Source organism: Triticum urartu, chromosome 1A (genome assembly GCF_056163025.1).
Source record: "Triticum urartu cultivar PI428250 chromosome 1A, HENAU_Tu73, whole genome shotgun sequence".
Classification (NCBI taxonomy): Eukaryota; Viridiplantae; Streptophyta; class Magnoliopsida; order Poales; family Poaceae; genus Triticum; species Triticum urartu.
This window is the reverse complement of record NC_141873.1, coordinates 30,949,524-30,967,300: the sequence shown is the minus strand read 5'-3', so window position 1 is coordinate 30,967,300 and position 17,777 is coordinate 30,949,524. Positions and strand designations below refer to the sequence as shown.

The 17,777-nt window shown below is 45.1% G+C and overlaps 1 protein-coding gene across 1 annotated transcript; it reads right to left on the bottom strand.

Annotated features, from left to right (window-relative positions):
- Window positions 1-8,110, bottom strand: LOC147988746 (uncharacterized). The gene is made up of 4 exons (XM_087535773.1): window positions 8,100-8,110; window positions 6,712-7,252; window positions 4,375-5,059; window positions 1-38 (listed from the first exon to the last, which is right to left on the bottom strand). Exons 1-4 carry the CDS (start codon window positions 8,108-8,110, stop codon window positions 1-3), a joined length of 1,275 nt encoding a protein of 424 aa, XP_087391899.1.
- Between the last annotated feature and the right edge of the window lie 9,667 nt (window positions 8,111-17,777).

The window sequence follows — 17,777 nt, the reverse complement described above, 5'->3', positions numbered from 1 at the left end:
CTACCGGACGTCATGAGCGGAGTTCTGATTGGAAGAGCCTTCACAGAAAAACCACGGGGATTAAACTTAACGGAAACATCATTGTTAGTGGATAATTTGCGAACAGAGATAAGATCTTTCACAATGTTTGGACAGACTACAACATCTTTGAGAGAGAGATTGGTGGGAGGGAGAGTTGTGGAGCCCGTGCCAATAATAGGAAGCCAATCACAGTTGCCAACAATCTCTACTATTAAAGGAGAATCGAACGTCGTGATGGTTCGACCTCCCCCTGCTATCGCTGGCCATCGATACCTTCCCACCCACGTTCTCCCACCGATTTTTTTCAATCACCCTCAAAAAACCAGAGGCAAGTAACGCACGCCCTCACCAAGCGGTTCAATCAACCCGGTGCAATCAATCTTTTCTTCCACGCCTCGTACGGTCTCCTTCCCACATACGCCAACAATCGACAAAAACCCTAAAAAAATCGACCAAAAAAGTCGTGGGGGTAGTTCGACCTCGCCTCTCGCTCCCACGTTCAGTTTTCCCATCCAAGCAGGGGCTTCTCCCCACGATCGATCCCATGCCATCGGAAGTCGACACACGCACGTCCATCTCTTGCACTCTCGTGCCCCTTCCTAGGTCGCAGCCACCAATCTCCCCACCACTCCGGTTCTCCTTTCCACGTTGCAATGGCTGATCTCATCTCCCAATCTCGTCGTCCTCCCCGTGCCGCCGCAACGATCTACTGCCCCACTCTTTTTGGGACCGTCCCTCTTGTTGTACTTGGTACGGTGCCGAGCTCTCCACGGTCTGCACCAACGCACCAATGCCGGGGAAACCGGAAACCACCACCACGGCACCACCTCACTGGCGCCGCCGCTCCTCCGCTGGTTGTAGCGCAGCAACAGTGCAACGGCACGGGTGGCTTATACTGGTGCTGGGTGCACCGGCGTTGTCCCCTGCGCTACGCGTGCGCCGACCTGGACGAAAGGCAACGGATCCGGGAACCGCATCTTACACCTACACCGACCGACCGACGCGGCCTTATCTACTGAGCGGCGACGACTCAGCGACAGCACGCCCTCCTTCGACCAGGTGCTAGGACGAAATCTCTCTGTCTTCTGCTTCTAGGTGTTTTGGTTTGCTTGCTGGAGAGGCCGAGACAAAGGCAGCTTGAGTTCCTGCGTGTGTCGTGAGCACACGAGGATCCACCTCCTATTTCCGATCCTATGTCACGATCACTGAGATGTCAGGAATCGTCGAGGGCACCAACAAATTAAGGAAACACCAATATCAAATTTGTTAACCAGATTGACTAGCTAGATATCAAGATGGAAATGGAACGAAGGAATCGGGGCACTACTGTCTTGATGTAATATTGTATATGTTTGTTTATTTACTGGAAGTTTAGTTTTTTCTCTCCTCTGAGGATATATAGTTTCGCTTTTCCTCTTTCATTGTTGATCACATATATATTTTCAGACTATGTTCACACATGGATTGATGAGACATGGTGGCTCTGACAAACATGGGAGCTGAATACACTTAGGCCATGTCAAGCGCACGCGCCAGCTTTAGCTTCCGGGTTGATTTGTCACTTTTCCTGGCTGTGCCTAGGATTTTTGTATGCATCGGTGCCTAATCAATAGTCGGGTGCCTGAACTATATTCTACAGTGAGCAATGTTTATTTTCCAGCATGCAAATACCTGCAACTTTGGAGGCAGGGACGCCCAGACATGTAAGCGCCTGCAACCTGGTATCCCGACGCGGCTGCGCTCTATCGTGGGTGTGGACATCCGTTTCGTCGCCTCCGACTGCCGTGAGTTCCTTAATTTCCTCCTCCACGTTTGAGATGAGTCTCTTACTTTACTCCACTGTATTTCTTCATCTAATATAAGGAGCTTTTTTTGAAAGGTAATATAAGGAGCTGAGGCATGGGCCCAGTTTGTGAGCGGAAATGTGTGTAGCGGAAGGAGCAGCTGGGACATGGGGTTACTCTTGCGTAACCTGCCAACTGTTATTTCTAAACTATAAAAGTAAGAGAATCATCTGCATTGCCCTTCATTTTCATTTTTTTAACAGGTGTGTATGGTATTGCTGAATCCATGAATATATAGCATCCAATATACTTGAGTTGAATATAGTCCAACGATGTTACATATTTTCCCGACATGTCTTTAAAAGGTAATTAGCAGTTGTCAATTCTGCAGATACAACAGAATAGTAGTAGGTGTTGGAAAGATCATACGGTGGCCGTAAATGACGAAGGGAAGTCCTTCGCATTTGGTGACAGCAGCCACGGCCAATTGGGGACGGGTTCACTAAGTAGCAGTCGACTCCCTTACCTTTTCCTTTATATTTATGGTTGATAGATGACACTACTAGAAGTGCAGCAAATACAAATTATATTGCCACCCATTCTTAGAATCTACATGTTTGGGTGGTAACGAAACAAAAAAAAATTATGCCATGAGCATATGGAACTTATATTGTACAGGACGATGGGGTGTAGTTCTATTTATTGGAATTGGACCACATAGGAAGATCATTTTCCTCTGCTGGGTTCTAACACTGCTGTTATTTTTGTGCTGTCCCTGACTATGTGTTGTTCTATATTTGGTGCAGGAGCTAAGGTGTTGCCAGTCCCTCTCCTTTGTTACTAAAGCTACTAATGTTGTTTGCGGTGCTGAATTTACTCTCTGGCTGGTAATCATTTTTTATTTGATGCCCATATCTTAACCATTTTGTATTTGCAAGATCACTCCTAGCAGAGAGATGATTTTAAGGATACTTTGGTCAAAGGAGAATGTTGAAAAAAACATTGAACACGAGGAGCTTGCAACCATGATGGAGGATACAGTGGGGGCGAGAAGGTTTGTGCATTGTTTTTTGAACACAAACTAATATGTAGCTACTAGGAATATGACTGGATCACTAAATGGTGTTACTTTGTTTTTGCACCTAGAATCATCTTTGCATGGTTCTCTTACCACCCTGCCCCTGAGCTCCTGAAGAAAGATAGCTGAGAGAGATGGTAAAGTTACTTATACATGTCTTGCTTCTTAAACATTTTAGCATTTACTGAAGATGTGTTGATTTCGAAATGCTGCTGAACCAATTATGAACAAACACTATTTGCTAAACATCTTGTAATGCTTGTCCAATGATATACTTCATTTGACGCCTCAAGAAAAAAGTGAACACATAGGATCCTATGCCAAAGGATGAGGAGGAAGTGGCGAAAGAGGGTGCATGGAGGAGGACAGGTATATCGGGGAAGCTGATCTGATGGCTGCAAAGATTGAAGGAGAAGGCTAGCACAGGACACATTTTGGTGCATCTAGACAGGCACATCGCGAGGCAAACCTTTGGGGGATTTAAGTGAGCGTGGTTTTGTCTTTTCCTCCCTTCAATGATTAGGGCAATTTTATCAATTACCATGGATTATGGCCCATTTTGAATAGCGTAAAACAAACGTGATATCTTGAGGCTCTCATACTTTCAATTGTCCAACCACATGTTTAATGATGATAGCTGCTAATAGGTGAAAAAACGTATTAGGTAGGAATGATTTGGCTTTGTGCGCACTAAGAATTTCGAAGAATGTGAGAAAACTATTGACATTGCATCATCTCCCCTTCATCACCCATTTTAAGATTCTGTGATTAATCTACTACCTTGGCTGAGGGGATATCTTTTTTTCTTCTAACAGATGGAGGGTCCCAAAGGACCTACAAGAACATTGATGATAGAGGTGAGGATCATAGATTATTGAGTTTGTATGGGTGAGGGGACTGGGATCAGGTGACATGCACGGTGACATGCGGTCCAAATTCAAATTTAAAAATTGCGAAAAAATCTGAAAAATATCAAGCATGTTCACAGCACATATTAAGATAACCCCTAAAAATTTCAGATCAAAATTCGAAACATACATCAAGAAATAAAAAAAGAAAAACTCAGATGTGAATAGTCTACAAAGAACCATTCGAGAACTATTCATGACAGATTAACTATTCACATCTGAGTTTCTTTTTTATTTCTTGATGTATGTTTTGAATTTTGATCTGAAATTTTTAGGGGTTATCTTAATATGTGCTGTGAACATGCATGATTTTTTTAGATTTTTTCGCAATGTTTAAATTTGAATTTGGGCCGCATGTCACCTGATCCCAATCCGGGTGAGGGATGACACCTTGAATTCTTTACGATTTGACGTGTGTGATCTATGATGTTGGGAAAGAGAGCAAGCTGAAAAACTGGCTAAATGGTGCTTGTTGTTTTGGTTTTATACATCATTTTGTTGACTCCGTAGCAACGCACGGGCATCCAACTAGTAATGCTAGATGAAAAATGCTTTTGGAAAGGACGAAATGAGGAGAGATTACCAGGATTACCGGTGACGTGCGTAGCCGCGCCGGAGTCGAGGATCCAGTCGGCACCGTTGGAGGGGAAGCCGTGCTGGCTGTAGGCGTGGCTGAAAAGGGCGGCATGATCCCACGAGGGCACAGGGTACGGGTAGAACGACGAAGCAGCAGACGATGTAGTGGACGACGAGGGGCCCGAGAGCATCAGTGGATACGCCTGGGAGTGGACGTCGGGCCGAGGGCCGAGCACGCCGGCGGCGTTGGGAGGGATCCAGCCGAGATAAGGCGGAGGGAGGGCCATGCCGTAGGGGGCAAAGTAGCCTCTCCAGGGCGTGGGTGGTGTTGAAGAAGACCCGCGGCCGCCAGAGTCTGGGCGTCCGCGCCCGCGGCCACCAGTGCGACCACGACCACGACCGTGATCACCGCCACTGTTGCCGCGAGAGCCGCCTATGCCGCGTCCGCTGCTGTCGCCGTTGCCGCGGTCCCCGCCATTGCCGTTGCCGCGGTCACCGCGGTCAGGCACGGAGCTGGAGCCGCCAGAGATGGTGAGGGCGGCAGAGCCAGCCTCGGCTGCACGGAGGTTGATGGTGTACTCGGCGAGCTCCAGACGGGAACGAGTGACGTCAAAGGGCGGCAGCGGCACCTGATCGCCCAGGAGGGTGCGGACCGTGTCGAACCGGTTGTCCAGACCGTGGAGGAGTGATACGTCTCCAACGTATCTATAATTTTTGATTGCTCCATGCTATATTATCTACTGTTTTGTATGTTTATGGGCTTTATTATACACTTTTATATCATTTTTGGGACTAACCTATTAACCCAGAGCCCAGTGTCAGTTTATGTTTTACCTTGTTTTAGGGTTTCGAAGAAAAGGAAAATCAAACGGAGTCCAATTGACTGAAACTTCACGGAACTCATTTTTGGAAGGAAATAAGCCCAAAAGACTTGAAGTGCACATAAGGGAAGCTTCAAGGAGGCCACGAGGTAGGGGGCGCACCCTCCACCCTTGTGGGCCCCTCGTGGCTCCCCTGACGTATCTCTTTCACCCATATATACCCACGTACCCTAAAACTATCGGGGAGCACAATAGATCGGGAGTTCCGCCGCCAGAAGCCTCCGTAGCCACCGAAAACCAATCTAGACCCGTTCCGGCACCCTACCGGAGGGGGCAATCCCTCTCCGGTGGCCATCTTCATCATCCCGGTGCTCTTCGTAACGATGAGGGAGTAGTTCTTCCTCGGGGCTGAGGGTATGTACCAGTAGCTATGTGTTTGATCTCTCTCTCTCTCTCGTGTTCTTGAGGTGGTACGATCTTGATGTATCACGAGCTTTGCTATTATAGTTGGATCTTATGATGTTTCTTCCCCCCTCTACTCTCTTGTAATGGATTGAGTTTCCCCTTTGAAGTTATCTTATCGGATTGAGTCTTTAAAGATTTGAGAACACTTGATGTATGTCTTGCCGTGCGTATCTGTGGTGATAATGGGATATCACGTGATTCACTTTATGTATGTTTTGGTGATCAACTTGCGGGTTCCGCCCATGAACCTATGCATAGGGGTTGGCACACGTTTTCGTTGTGATTCTCCGGTAGAAAATTTGGGGCACTCTTTGAGGTTCTATGTGTTAGTTGAATAGATGAATCTGAGATTGTGTTATGCATATTGTGTAATCATGCCCACGAATACTTGAGGTGACATTGGAGTATCTAGGTGACATTAGGGTTTTGATTGATTTGTGTCTTAAGGTGTTATTCTAGTACGAACTCTAGGGCTGTTTGTGACACCTATAGGAATAGCCTAACGGATTCATTGGAAAGAATAACTTTCAGGTGGTTTCGTACCCTACCATAATCTCTTCGTTCGTTCTCCGCTATTAGTGACTTTGGAGTGACTCTTTGTTGCATGTTGAGGGATAGTTATATGTTCCAACTATGTTATTATTGTTGAGAGGACTTGCACTAGTGAAAGTATGAACCCTAGGCCTTGTTTCCTATCATTGCAATACCGTTTATGCTCACTTTTACCTTTAGTTACCTTGCTGTTTTTATATTTTCAGATTACAAAAAAACTATTATCTTCTATCCAGATTGCACTTGTATCACCATCTATTCGCCGAACTAGTGCACCTATACAATTTACCATTGTATTGGGTGTGTTGGGAACACAAGAGACTCTTTTTTATTTGGTTGCAGGGTTGCTTGGGAGAGACCATCTTCATCCTACGCCTCCTACGGATTGATAAACCTTAGGTCATCCACTTGAGGGAAATTTGCTACTGTCCTACAAACCTCTACACTTGGAGGCCCAACAACGTCTACAAGAAGAAGGTTATGTAGTAGCCATCAAGGAGCTGCATGGTGAGGTCTTGGTCCTTCATCGGATTGCCGGTGTCAGCGAGGCCGTCCGCGAGGCCCTTCAGGCGGCATGCGTAGTCGGCGACAGGGAGGTCGCCCTCCTTCAGGTTGCGGAACTGACGGGTGAGGTGGAGGTACCGGGCGCCCTGGTTGGCAAGGAAGTAATCACGGATGCGCGTCCAGGCCGTGTAGGCGTCGACGGCGCCGTCCATAATGAGATCGGTGAGGGAGTGGGAGAGGGTGAAGAAGATCCATAGGAGGAGGCGCTGGTCGACGGCCAGCCAGTCAGCGTCGGCGTTGGGAGGAGGTGGCCAAGCGACATGGTCCTGAACACGATACTGGAGGAGAACGAGGTTGAAAAACATGCGCCACTTGGTGTAATTGTTCTCGGCACGATCAAGCTTGAACTTGATGTGGTTTGAGATGTGATCTTGGTGGATATTGAGGGGTGCGGTGGTGGGAGGCAGGGGTGGAGGAGGCAGCAGCTCGGTGCTAATGGCAGAGGAGGCAGCGGGAGAGGTGGAGGTTAGGAGGGAGGAGGCACTAGTAGAGAAAGGGCCATTTGTCCCGGTTCTTAAGGGCCTTCTATCCCGGTTTTGGAACCGGTACTAAAAGGTCGTTACTAATGCCCTTGGCCTTTAGTCCCGGTTCTTACATGAACCGGGACAGATGGGTCTCCACGTGGCCGCTGCGGCTAGCCCAGGCAGGGGGCCCTTTAGTCCCGGTTGGTGACACCAACCGGGACCAAAAGGCATCCATGCGTCAGCAGCTGGCTGGAGCTGAGGTTTTTTTTTGAAAGGGGCTGGATTAGGGGTTTTGGGGGTTAATTTAGGTTGTTATTAGCTAGCTAATAGAGAGAAGAGTCCTCTATCTTATATCTCCGTGCTTGGTTTACCAATGCTACTGCTATGCCTAACATGGCTTAGATTGAAGTGAAGGCAACATGCGGTGCATGTCGAAAGTAATACTGATCCTAACTTGAACAAGTTTGGATTGTACTACTTTCGACATGCACCACATGCATGTTGCCTTCACTTCAATCCAATCCATGTTCATTTCACCCGCTGATATATAATAACTCCTCATGCTCGCATCATGCATCATCATATATAATAACAAGTCCTACTAATCATCATCATACAACTTCTACTCATTATTAATAACAAGTCATACGATCATCATCCTCATAGTCATCGAACCAACCCTACTTAATTATTCTTAGCACATGATCATCAATATTAGGTAGGACCTAAATACTCTCTTTAAGGTAAAATAGCATAAAACAATATAGACCCTGACTCTCCATTATGGAGAATGAAGATCATCCTATCTGCAATTCTTGCGCTTCGCTTCCTTTTGCTTCCAAGAACCTCCTTACGACTGTCCATACATTTTGTCCATCCTTTGATTAGCATGTCTCCACTTCTTTGAGAAATCCGGTATGGACAGTTGAGATTCGTAGGATGACCTGGATATATGTTCAAAACACGAAGGTTGCCATTCTGATACATCAAATGAGGCACACAATCCGTCGGGATTCTCTGTTGAAAAACATAGTAATAACTTCATAGTTAGCAATGATATACTAGTTTTAGATGAAAGAAATATTCCCTAGAGGCAATAATAAAGTTATTATTTATTTCCTTATATCATGATAAATGTTTATTATTCATGCTAGAATTGTATTAACCGGAAACATGATACATGTGTGAATACATAGACAAACAGAATGTCACTAGTATGCCTCTACTTGACTAGCTCGTTGATCAAAGATGGTTATGATTCCTGACCATAGACAAAGAGTTGTCATTTGATTAACAGGTTCACATCATTAGGAGAATGATGTGATTGACTGGACCCATTTCGTTAGCTTAGCACTTGATCATTTAGTTTGTTGCTATTGCTTTCTTCTTGACTTATACATGTTCCTATGACTATGAGATTATGCAACTCCCGTTTACCGGAGGAACACTTTGTGTGCTACCAAACGTCACAACGTAACTGGGTGATTATAAAGGTGCTCTACAGGTGTCTCCGAAGGTACTTGCTGGGTTAGCGTATTTCGAGATTAGGATTTGTCACTCCGATTGTCGGAGAGGTATCTCTGGGCCCACTCGGTAATACACATCACTTAAGCCTTGCAAGAATTGCAACTAATGAGTTGGTTGCGGGATGATGTGTTAAGGAATGAGAAAGAGACTTGCCGGTAACGAGATTGAACTAGGTATTGAGATACCGACGATCGAATCTCGGGCAAGTAACATACCGATGACAAAGGGAACAACGTATGTTGTTATGCGCTCCGACCGATAAAGATCTTCATAGAATATGTAGGAGCCAATATGGGCATCCAGGTTCCACTATTGGTTGTTGACCAGAGAGGTGTCTCGGTCATGTCTACATAGTTCTCGAACCCATAGGGTCCGCACGCTTAACGTTCGTTGACGATATAGTACTATATGAGTTATGTATGTTGGTGACCGAATGTTGTTCGGAGTCCGGGATGAGATCACGGACATGATGAGGAACTCTGGAATGGTCCGGAGATAAAGTTTGATATATGGGATAATAGTGTTTGGTCACCGGAAGGGTTCCGGAATTCACCAGAAAGGGTTCCGGATGTTTCCCGAAATGTTTGGATACGAGAACACTTTATTTTGGCCAAAGGGGAAAGCCCACAAGGTTTTTGGAAAGTGCAAAAGGAAGTTTTGCGGAGTCCAGAGGCCATACGCCAGGGTCCCTGGCATCTGGGTCCAGACGCCGGGAACCCTAGCGTCTGGCCCTGGAGTTCGAGAAGGACTCTTGCCTTTCGGGTGAAACCGACTTTCTGGAGGCTTTTACTCCAAGTTTCGACCCCAAGGCTCAACATATAAATAGAGGGGTAGGGCTAGCACCCAAGACATCAAGAAACACCAAGCGATGTGCCGGCAACCCCGTCCCCTCTAGTTTATCCTCCGTCATAGTTTTCGTAGTGCTTAGGCGAAGCCCTGCGGAGATTGTTCTTCACCAACACTGTCACCACGTCGTCGTGCTGCCGGAACTTATCTACTACTTCGCCCCTCTTGCTGGATCGAGAAGGCAAGGACATCACCGAGCCGAACGTGTGTAGAACTCGGAGGTGCCGTGCTTTCGGTACTTGGATCGGTCGGATCGTGAAGACGTACGACTACATCAACCGCGTTGATATAACGCTTCCGTGAATGGTCTACGAGGGTACGTAGAAACACTCTCCCCTCTCGTTGGTATGCATCACCATGATCCTGTGTGTGCGTAGGAATTTTTTTGAAATTACTACGTTCCCCAACATTAGAAGTATGCAAAAGATGCACGGATGTCGTAATAGAAAAAAATCTTACCAGGGTATCTCCATGGTAGTTACCGTAGTTTAACACGTGCACTAGTGGCATGTATTGACCATAATGTTGAGGAGTTTGATTGTAGATATTGTAATTCTCAATATCAGTATAAAATCCGACCAGATGATTTTTCTCCTGATAAGTTAATTCGGAGCCATCGGTATAGTGGGTTTTGTCTACCATCTTCCGCACATTCTTTGAAGAATGAAAATAAGCTGTCAATGGAAATAAGCTGTCAACTATTTTGAAATAAACAATATAAATTAGTTAATAACTATGTTTGAGAAACTCACATAGCGGTAGAACTGGAAGCGTATCAACAAGGACCCAAATGTCCATATTGTCTTGGTCGATGTCAGGATCACCAAGATCCATGGAGATAAGCATACCCTCATGAAAACCATACATCTTGCAAAGTGTTTCCCAATTTTTGCAACCAAAATGGGTTACACTCTCAGAATTATACAGATTTACTTAATCCACATCATGATAAGTCCTTAGGTGAATTTTCTTTGTTTCATAATTTCCGTGGTCTTCAAAATCCATCCTCTCCAAGACATAGCGTCTTGCATGGCATGGGATAAGCTACTCGAATTGTAAAAGATAAAAATTACACGTTGAAATAGTTGAAGTCAAGCTTAATTACGAAAAAAAACACTTGTCGTCATTATGTACCGTTTCAACATTGAAGGTCTCCTCGAGCTTAATGCTGAAGCGTCGATCATCGTCCAGGTGAGGCCTGTCTCACAGACCTCGATCGTCGTGGCACCAGCTGCACTCCCCTGGACACTTTCGTCGTCTGATGACGACATTTCCTACGTTCATAATTCAAAGATTAAACTTGTACAATTAAATATATCTAGTACAAAAACTAAATTAGATCACTATTATTCATCATGGGCTGACTATCGGTCTGTCGAGTCTTTTCTTGAAAACTCTCAGCTCATGTGGTGTATATATTCGACTATCTGTGATGGTCGCTCCTCCCTTCGTCCCCGAGTGCATTACACCAAAATTTCTAGCACACAGGAACGAAGGAGAAGCGACCCCCACGACAACAGTCGGGATTCTTCGTCCTCTCATATATATATGGTGGAACTCTCCCTCACTGATTCCTCTCTGACATTTGCGACCGTCGGTGATGGTAGCTCCTCCTTTTGTTCTCGAGTGCATTACACCAAATTTTCTAGCACATGGAAACGAAGGAGAAGCTACCCCCACGACAACAGTCGGGATTCTTCATCCTCTCATATATGGTGGAGACTCGATAGACTTAAAGTCAACCCGAAATATCGTTTAATTATCTTTCTAAAAAATGATTTGGCTGGTCTCACCTCGAGGTCGGAGGGGGTCGGTGATGGGGACAGCGGCGGGGATGATGGTGGGGGGCTCCTAGATTTCTGCGAAAACAAAGACCCTATAAGCTATCAACTAATCATATGCATACGCCTTGCATAGTGCTCTCCAATTTTAGCATTCAAAGTAGGAGTAGTTTTTCAATTTGAGCATTCAATAAGCAAAATCAAATCGCAAAATAAAGTAGTATTCAAATTAGGATGCATTCAATTATAAGCAAAACTACATCATCTCTTGCGTCCGTACATCGTTGAATATTATCACTAATACACCTCGAATACTATCATACATATAACATCGCTAGTACAGCTAGAACCATAGTGCCCGACGGGTATCGGCACGGGCAGTGGACACCCAAAGAGAAGGAACCATCACAGGATCATAGCTCCAGTGAGATCCGTGAAGAACCTGCCAGGTATTGTCGAACCTGCCCTCCAACGCAACCATGTAGCGACGGACGTGCTCGTCCTCCTCGCTGACACGGTGACGTACCACCTCCACGGTGTCCGGAAGCCTCGGCACCGTCACTGGCCCACACAACCGCCACCAAACAAGGATCGGGTCAACAACGGGATGGCTCCTCACCAACCTACGCCCCCCGGAAGGTAGCACATCCCAATACCAGCCCGGCGGAGCCCAGTCCCGAACATGGCCCCTCTGATCAAGCCGGCCGCCTCTGCCGAGTCGACGACGAGGATGCGGGATAGGCATCATCGACGTCGATGCGGGAATAATTGTTTTAACTAAAAAAATAAACTAGTTCTATTAATTTTCTCGCTAAAAATAAACTACTTCTATAGTAAAATAAACTAATTTTATTAAATCAACTAGTTCAACTACTAATTAAGCACTTACTAAAAATAAAATAAAGTAGTACTTACTAAAAATAAACTACTTCTATATATAGTAAAATAAAGTAGTTTTATTAAATCAACTAGTTCAACTACTAAGCACTTACTATAAGTAAAATAAAATAGTACTTACTAAAAATAAACTATTTCTATATATAGTAAAATAAAGTAGTTTTATTGAATCAACTAGTTCAACTAAAAATAAACTAACCTTAAATGCGCTAACAGTAGAACTAATAACCTAAAATGCACTAAAGCAACTAACCTTAAATGTAACTTTTGCAACAAAATTTTTCCTCTCCTCTTCTAACCATAAACATTGAACAAAAATAAAACTATATAGCCTAAAAATGTTACGAACAAAAAACTATGAACAAAAAACTATGAACAAAAAAACTATGAACACATACACATCCATCCATCCATATACATGCATATCCATCCATCCATACATACATACATACATCCATATACATACATACATACAAAAAACAGGGGCGGCGGCGCGGCGCAGGGGGGCGGCGGCAGCCGCGCCAGCGCACAGATCGGGATGGGAAGGGGCTCACTGGGGAATCGAGGCAGGACGGCGACGAGGACGGCGGGCTCGTGGGGGAGGGGTTACGTGCGCGACGAGGGCTCGGACAGGAGCGGCTCGGGGGCGGTGACGGTGACGGCGACGGCGAGGACGACGGGTCAGGGGCGCGGCAACGGCGTCGGGGCAGGGGCTCGGGGTGGCGACGGCGACGACGACGAGGAACGGCCTGGCGGCGTCGGGGGGAATGGGCGCAGTTGGCGAAATTTTCACAAGTGCTACCTTATATAGCAAAACCAATGGTACTGATTCGTGGCACCAACCGGTACCATTGCCCACCTATGGTCTCGGTTCGTGCCACCAACCGGGTTCAAAGGTCTCTTTTTGGCAGCCCAAAGAGCGGGAAACAGAGGCTTGTGGTCCCGGTTGGTGGCACGAACCGGGACCATAGGTGGGTGAAAGATCGTGGATGTCGCCTAGAGGGGGGATGAATAGGTGATTTAAAATAATTACGGTTTATGCTTAAACAAATGCGGAATAAACCTAGCGGTTAATTTGACAAGCACCAAACCTACAATAACTAGGCTCACCTATGTGCACCAACAACTTATACTAAGCAAGATAAACAACTATGTGATAGCAAGATATATGACAAGGAACAATATGGCTATCACAAAGTAAAGTGCATAAGTAAAGGGCTCGAGTAAGAGATAACTGAGGCACGCGAAGACGACGATGTATCCCGAAGTTCACACCCTTGCAGATGCTAATCTCTGTTTGGAGAGGTGTGGAGGCATAATGCACCCCAAGAAGCCACTAGGGCCACCGTTATCTCCTCACGGCCTCGCACAATGCAAGATGTTGTGATTCCACTAAGGGACCCTTGAGGGCGGTCACCGAACCCATACAAATGGCAACCCTTGGGGGCGGTCACCGAACCCGTACACTTTGGCAACCCTTGGGGCGGTCACCGGTACCCGTCAAATTTCTCGGGGCGATCTCCACAACCTAATTGGAGACCCCGACGCTTGCCCGAAGCTTTACACCACAATGATTGAGCTCCGAACACCACCAACCGTCTAGGGCACCCAAGCACCCAAGAGGAACAAGCTCAAGGGTACCAAGCACCCAAGAGTAATAAGCTTCTCAACTTGTAACTTCCACGTATCACCGTGGAGAACTCAAACCGATGCACCAAATGCAATGGCAAGGGCACACAGAGTGCCCAAGTCCTTCTCTCTCAAATCCCACCGAAGCAACTAATGCTAGGGAGGAAAATGAGAGGAAGAACAAGAAGGAGAACACCAAGAACTCCAAGATCTAGATCCAAGGGGTTCCCCTCACATAGAGGAGAAAGTGATTGGTGGAAATGTGGATCTAGATCTCCTCTCTCTTTTCCCTCAAAAACTAGTAAGAATCCATGGAGGGATTGAGAGTTAGCAAGCTCGAAGAAGGTCAATAATGGGGGAAGAACACGAACTCAAAGGATAAGGTTCATTGGGGAAGAAGACCCCCTTTTAAAGGTGAGGAAAAATCCAACCGTTATGCTCACAGCCTGCATAGAGCGGTACTACCGCTCGTCCTCACAATACTACCACTAGGGGTAGCGGTACTACTGCTTGCGAGCAGTACTAAAAAATTACATCCGTGCCTACCACCGCTAGACTTATGACGAGTTTTTGGTCCGGAGCGGAAGTAGTCACGGAAGTAGCCGCGGTAGTACCGCTCCCATGGGCGGTAGTACCGCTGCAGCCTTTTTAAGGACACCAAAACTAACACAACTTCTGCAAACGGACTCCGAATTCAACGAAACCAAGTTTGTTGGAAATCTAGAGACAAGGGCTAACACAATTTTGATAGAAATAACAATAATAAGGAAATTAGAAAAGGCCCATAATAAAATGGTGAGAACCCTTCCTCGAAAAAGACCGGTAAAACCTCCAACACCGAAAACGCAATAGAAGAAGCATGAGAACTCCGTTTTCGATGAACTTGAGCTTGTCATCAAGATGACCATAAGCTCTAAGACTCACAAAGAGAACCAAACAAGAACCAAGAAAGATGATGCAAGGATGCAATGGTTTGAGCTCTCTGCGAACGATACTATAAAGCAACTCATCAAGAGCCCCCCTTGATAGTATGGTAATTGATCCTATAACCCGGTCTCCCAACTACCACCATAAGACCGGTAAAATAGAAAACCTATCAAGGGCAAACCTTTGCCTTGCACAAAGTCCACTTGAGCTAGATGTAGACGATCTTAACTTCCTCATGTTGGAACACCTTTCTTGATTGCGTTGGCTTGGTGAAGACTAGTAGATTGCTCCCCCATACTCCACTATGGATGAGCCACTCTTCGGCACATCTTCACAAGTCCATTGTCACCACAATGGACGGCAAGCTTCAAGCATTTGATCTCTTTATGATCCATCACTTGAACTTGCACATCGCAACCTAACCCCACAAAGAACTCTCACGAAAATCATGGGTTAGCAAACAAAGTGTAATGGACAATGCTTACCATACCATGGCACTACTAGGAAAAACCCTAGCAGTAGCACTGGTTTTGTGCTCACTAGTAGCGCGGGTAGGCGCGCTACTAATATGGCGCTACAGCTATTGCTTAGCAGTAACACGTGCCCGCACGCGCTACTGCTAGGACAAATAGCTGCAGCGTTTGTTCACTCCCACGCTACTGCTAATGTAACTACTGGCAGCGTGTTTTCTCTCCATCGCTACTAGTATTCTTTTTTTATTTTTTTTATTTTTAGTGTATTTATGCGCCATCGTACAAATATTGGTACAATACCAGTTATGAGGCTTACATCATTATGTCCATAACAGTGTGTCAAATGAAGGTGGATTAGGTTCAAGTGGAGGCAATATGTGGTGCATGTCAAAAGTATACTACTAATCCAAACTTGATCAGTTTGGGCTAGTAGTACTTTCGATGTGCACCACATGTTGCCTCCACTTGAATCTAATCCGCCAGCACAAGCTATTTAATCATCATCATAGTCATTACCACCAACCGTATTTATTTAATCACCACTAACACTAGCTAATAATAATCATCATAGTCATTACCACCAAAACTAGCTATTTTATCATCATAGTAATAGTGTAGCACATCATCATCCTCAAACTCATTTCTAGCTAGCTAATCACTCCTGCTGCTCTCTCTTAGGTAAAATAACATAAAACATGTGTAGCTCTCCTCCTTGATCAAGTTGGAGCATGCAGATGAACCCGTCTCCTAATCGTGGGTAGCGCATCTGTTTGCTGCCCCCTAGTACTTCTCTGCGCTTCTCCATCACACATTTGGTCCAGTCTTGCACTATTAAGCATCCGTCGCTAATCTTGAATGCACTAAAGTAATCTGTAGGATATCTTGGCCGTAAGCTAATAATACTCATGGTACCTTTAGTCTCGATCCCATAAGGCACAACATTCATCGGGAGTCAACATCGTATGGTAACATACTTAGCAATGAAGTTTAGCTTTAAAAATAATGTATGGAAAAGATGCACTGAGGACAAATAGTAAAAATCTTACCATCCTTCCTAAATAGATGTGACCGTAGTTCATTACGAACACTATTGGTCGCACGTTTTCAGTACTAACATTTCTAAATGCAGGAAGAAAATTTGTCTTGACAGTATCAAGATCCTCAAGCCATGAAACATAATGACTTATCTCCTCGCAGTTTAGTTCAGCCTCGGGACAGTAGTAGGTCCTGTCTACCAAGCGCTGGACATGTTTGCTTGCACCGAAATAAGCTGACAATACAAATTAGTTGTCAACTATTTTTGAATAAACAATATCAAAGACATAAATATGGTTGAGAAACTTACATAATGGTATAATTGGAGGCGTCTGCACATCGACCCAGATGTTGGTATTACCTTCAATATCATCTTCCGGACGAATATCAAAGGTGATAACCATATCAGGCTCAAATGCATAAGTCTTGGATAGTGCTCGCCATGTTTTGCATCCAAAATAGGTGTAGTCGTCTGAATTGTATAATTTTGCGTGGAAAATATAACCATGCTCGGTCTTCAAGTAAACTTTCTTTTCCTCCATAGTACGACTAAAACCTATCTTATCCAATACAAAAACTCTTGCATGGCACGGGATACGCTAGTAGAATAGTAAAAAAAGACTTGTCATGCTTAATGTCATGCTTAAATTATAAGTTGAAGCAAATGAAGCAAATGTCATGCTTAATTACAAAAAAAGACTTGTCGTTGTGACTTACTGTATCCACTTCGAAGTTCTCGTCAAGCTTGATGCTGAAGCGCCTATCATCATCTAGGAAGATTCCGTCCCACAGGCCGTGCTCATCTTCGCAGTATTTGCAAATACCGAAATCCTTTTCGTCGTCAGACATTTCCTTTGTTCATAGTTAAAACATTAATTGAAAATCGATCGAAGACAACTACCAGGATACTCAACACACAAATCCGGGGCACTCGATATTTCCTACATCTTCTGGCACAAGTCATGCCAAAATTCACGGAAAAATCCGGCATGACCTTTGCTAAAATAGGAAATATCGAGCGCCTGAAATTTGCCGGAACAGAAATGAATCAACACTCCGGCAAAACATAGGCCACTCGGAGGTGTAACCTGCAAACATGACCGACCACTTGGGCAAGCACATATCCTATTTGAGCAACACAAGATATACATTTCAAAATATCTTATAGGACTCAAATTAGCAAGCATTCAATAAGAAAAAGTAAATCATCTCATGCATCCATACATCGTCGAATATTATCACTAATACATCCCGAATAGTGTCATACATATAACATCACTAATATAACTAAAACCCTAGCACACGACGGGTATCGGCGCGGGCGGTGGACACCCACAGAGAAGGAACCATCACGGGATCATAGCTCCAGTGAGATCCCTGGAGAACCTGCCGGGTATTGGAGAACATGTGCTCCAACGCAAACAAGTAG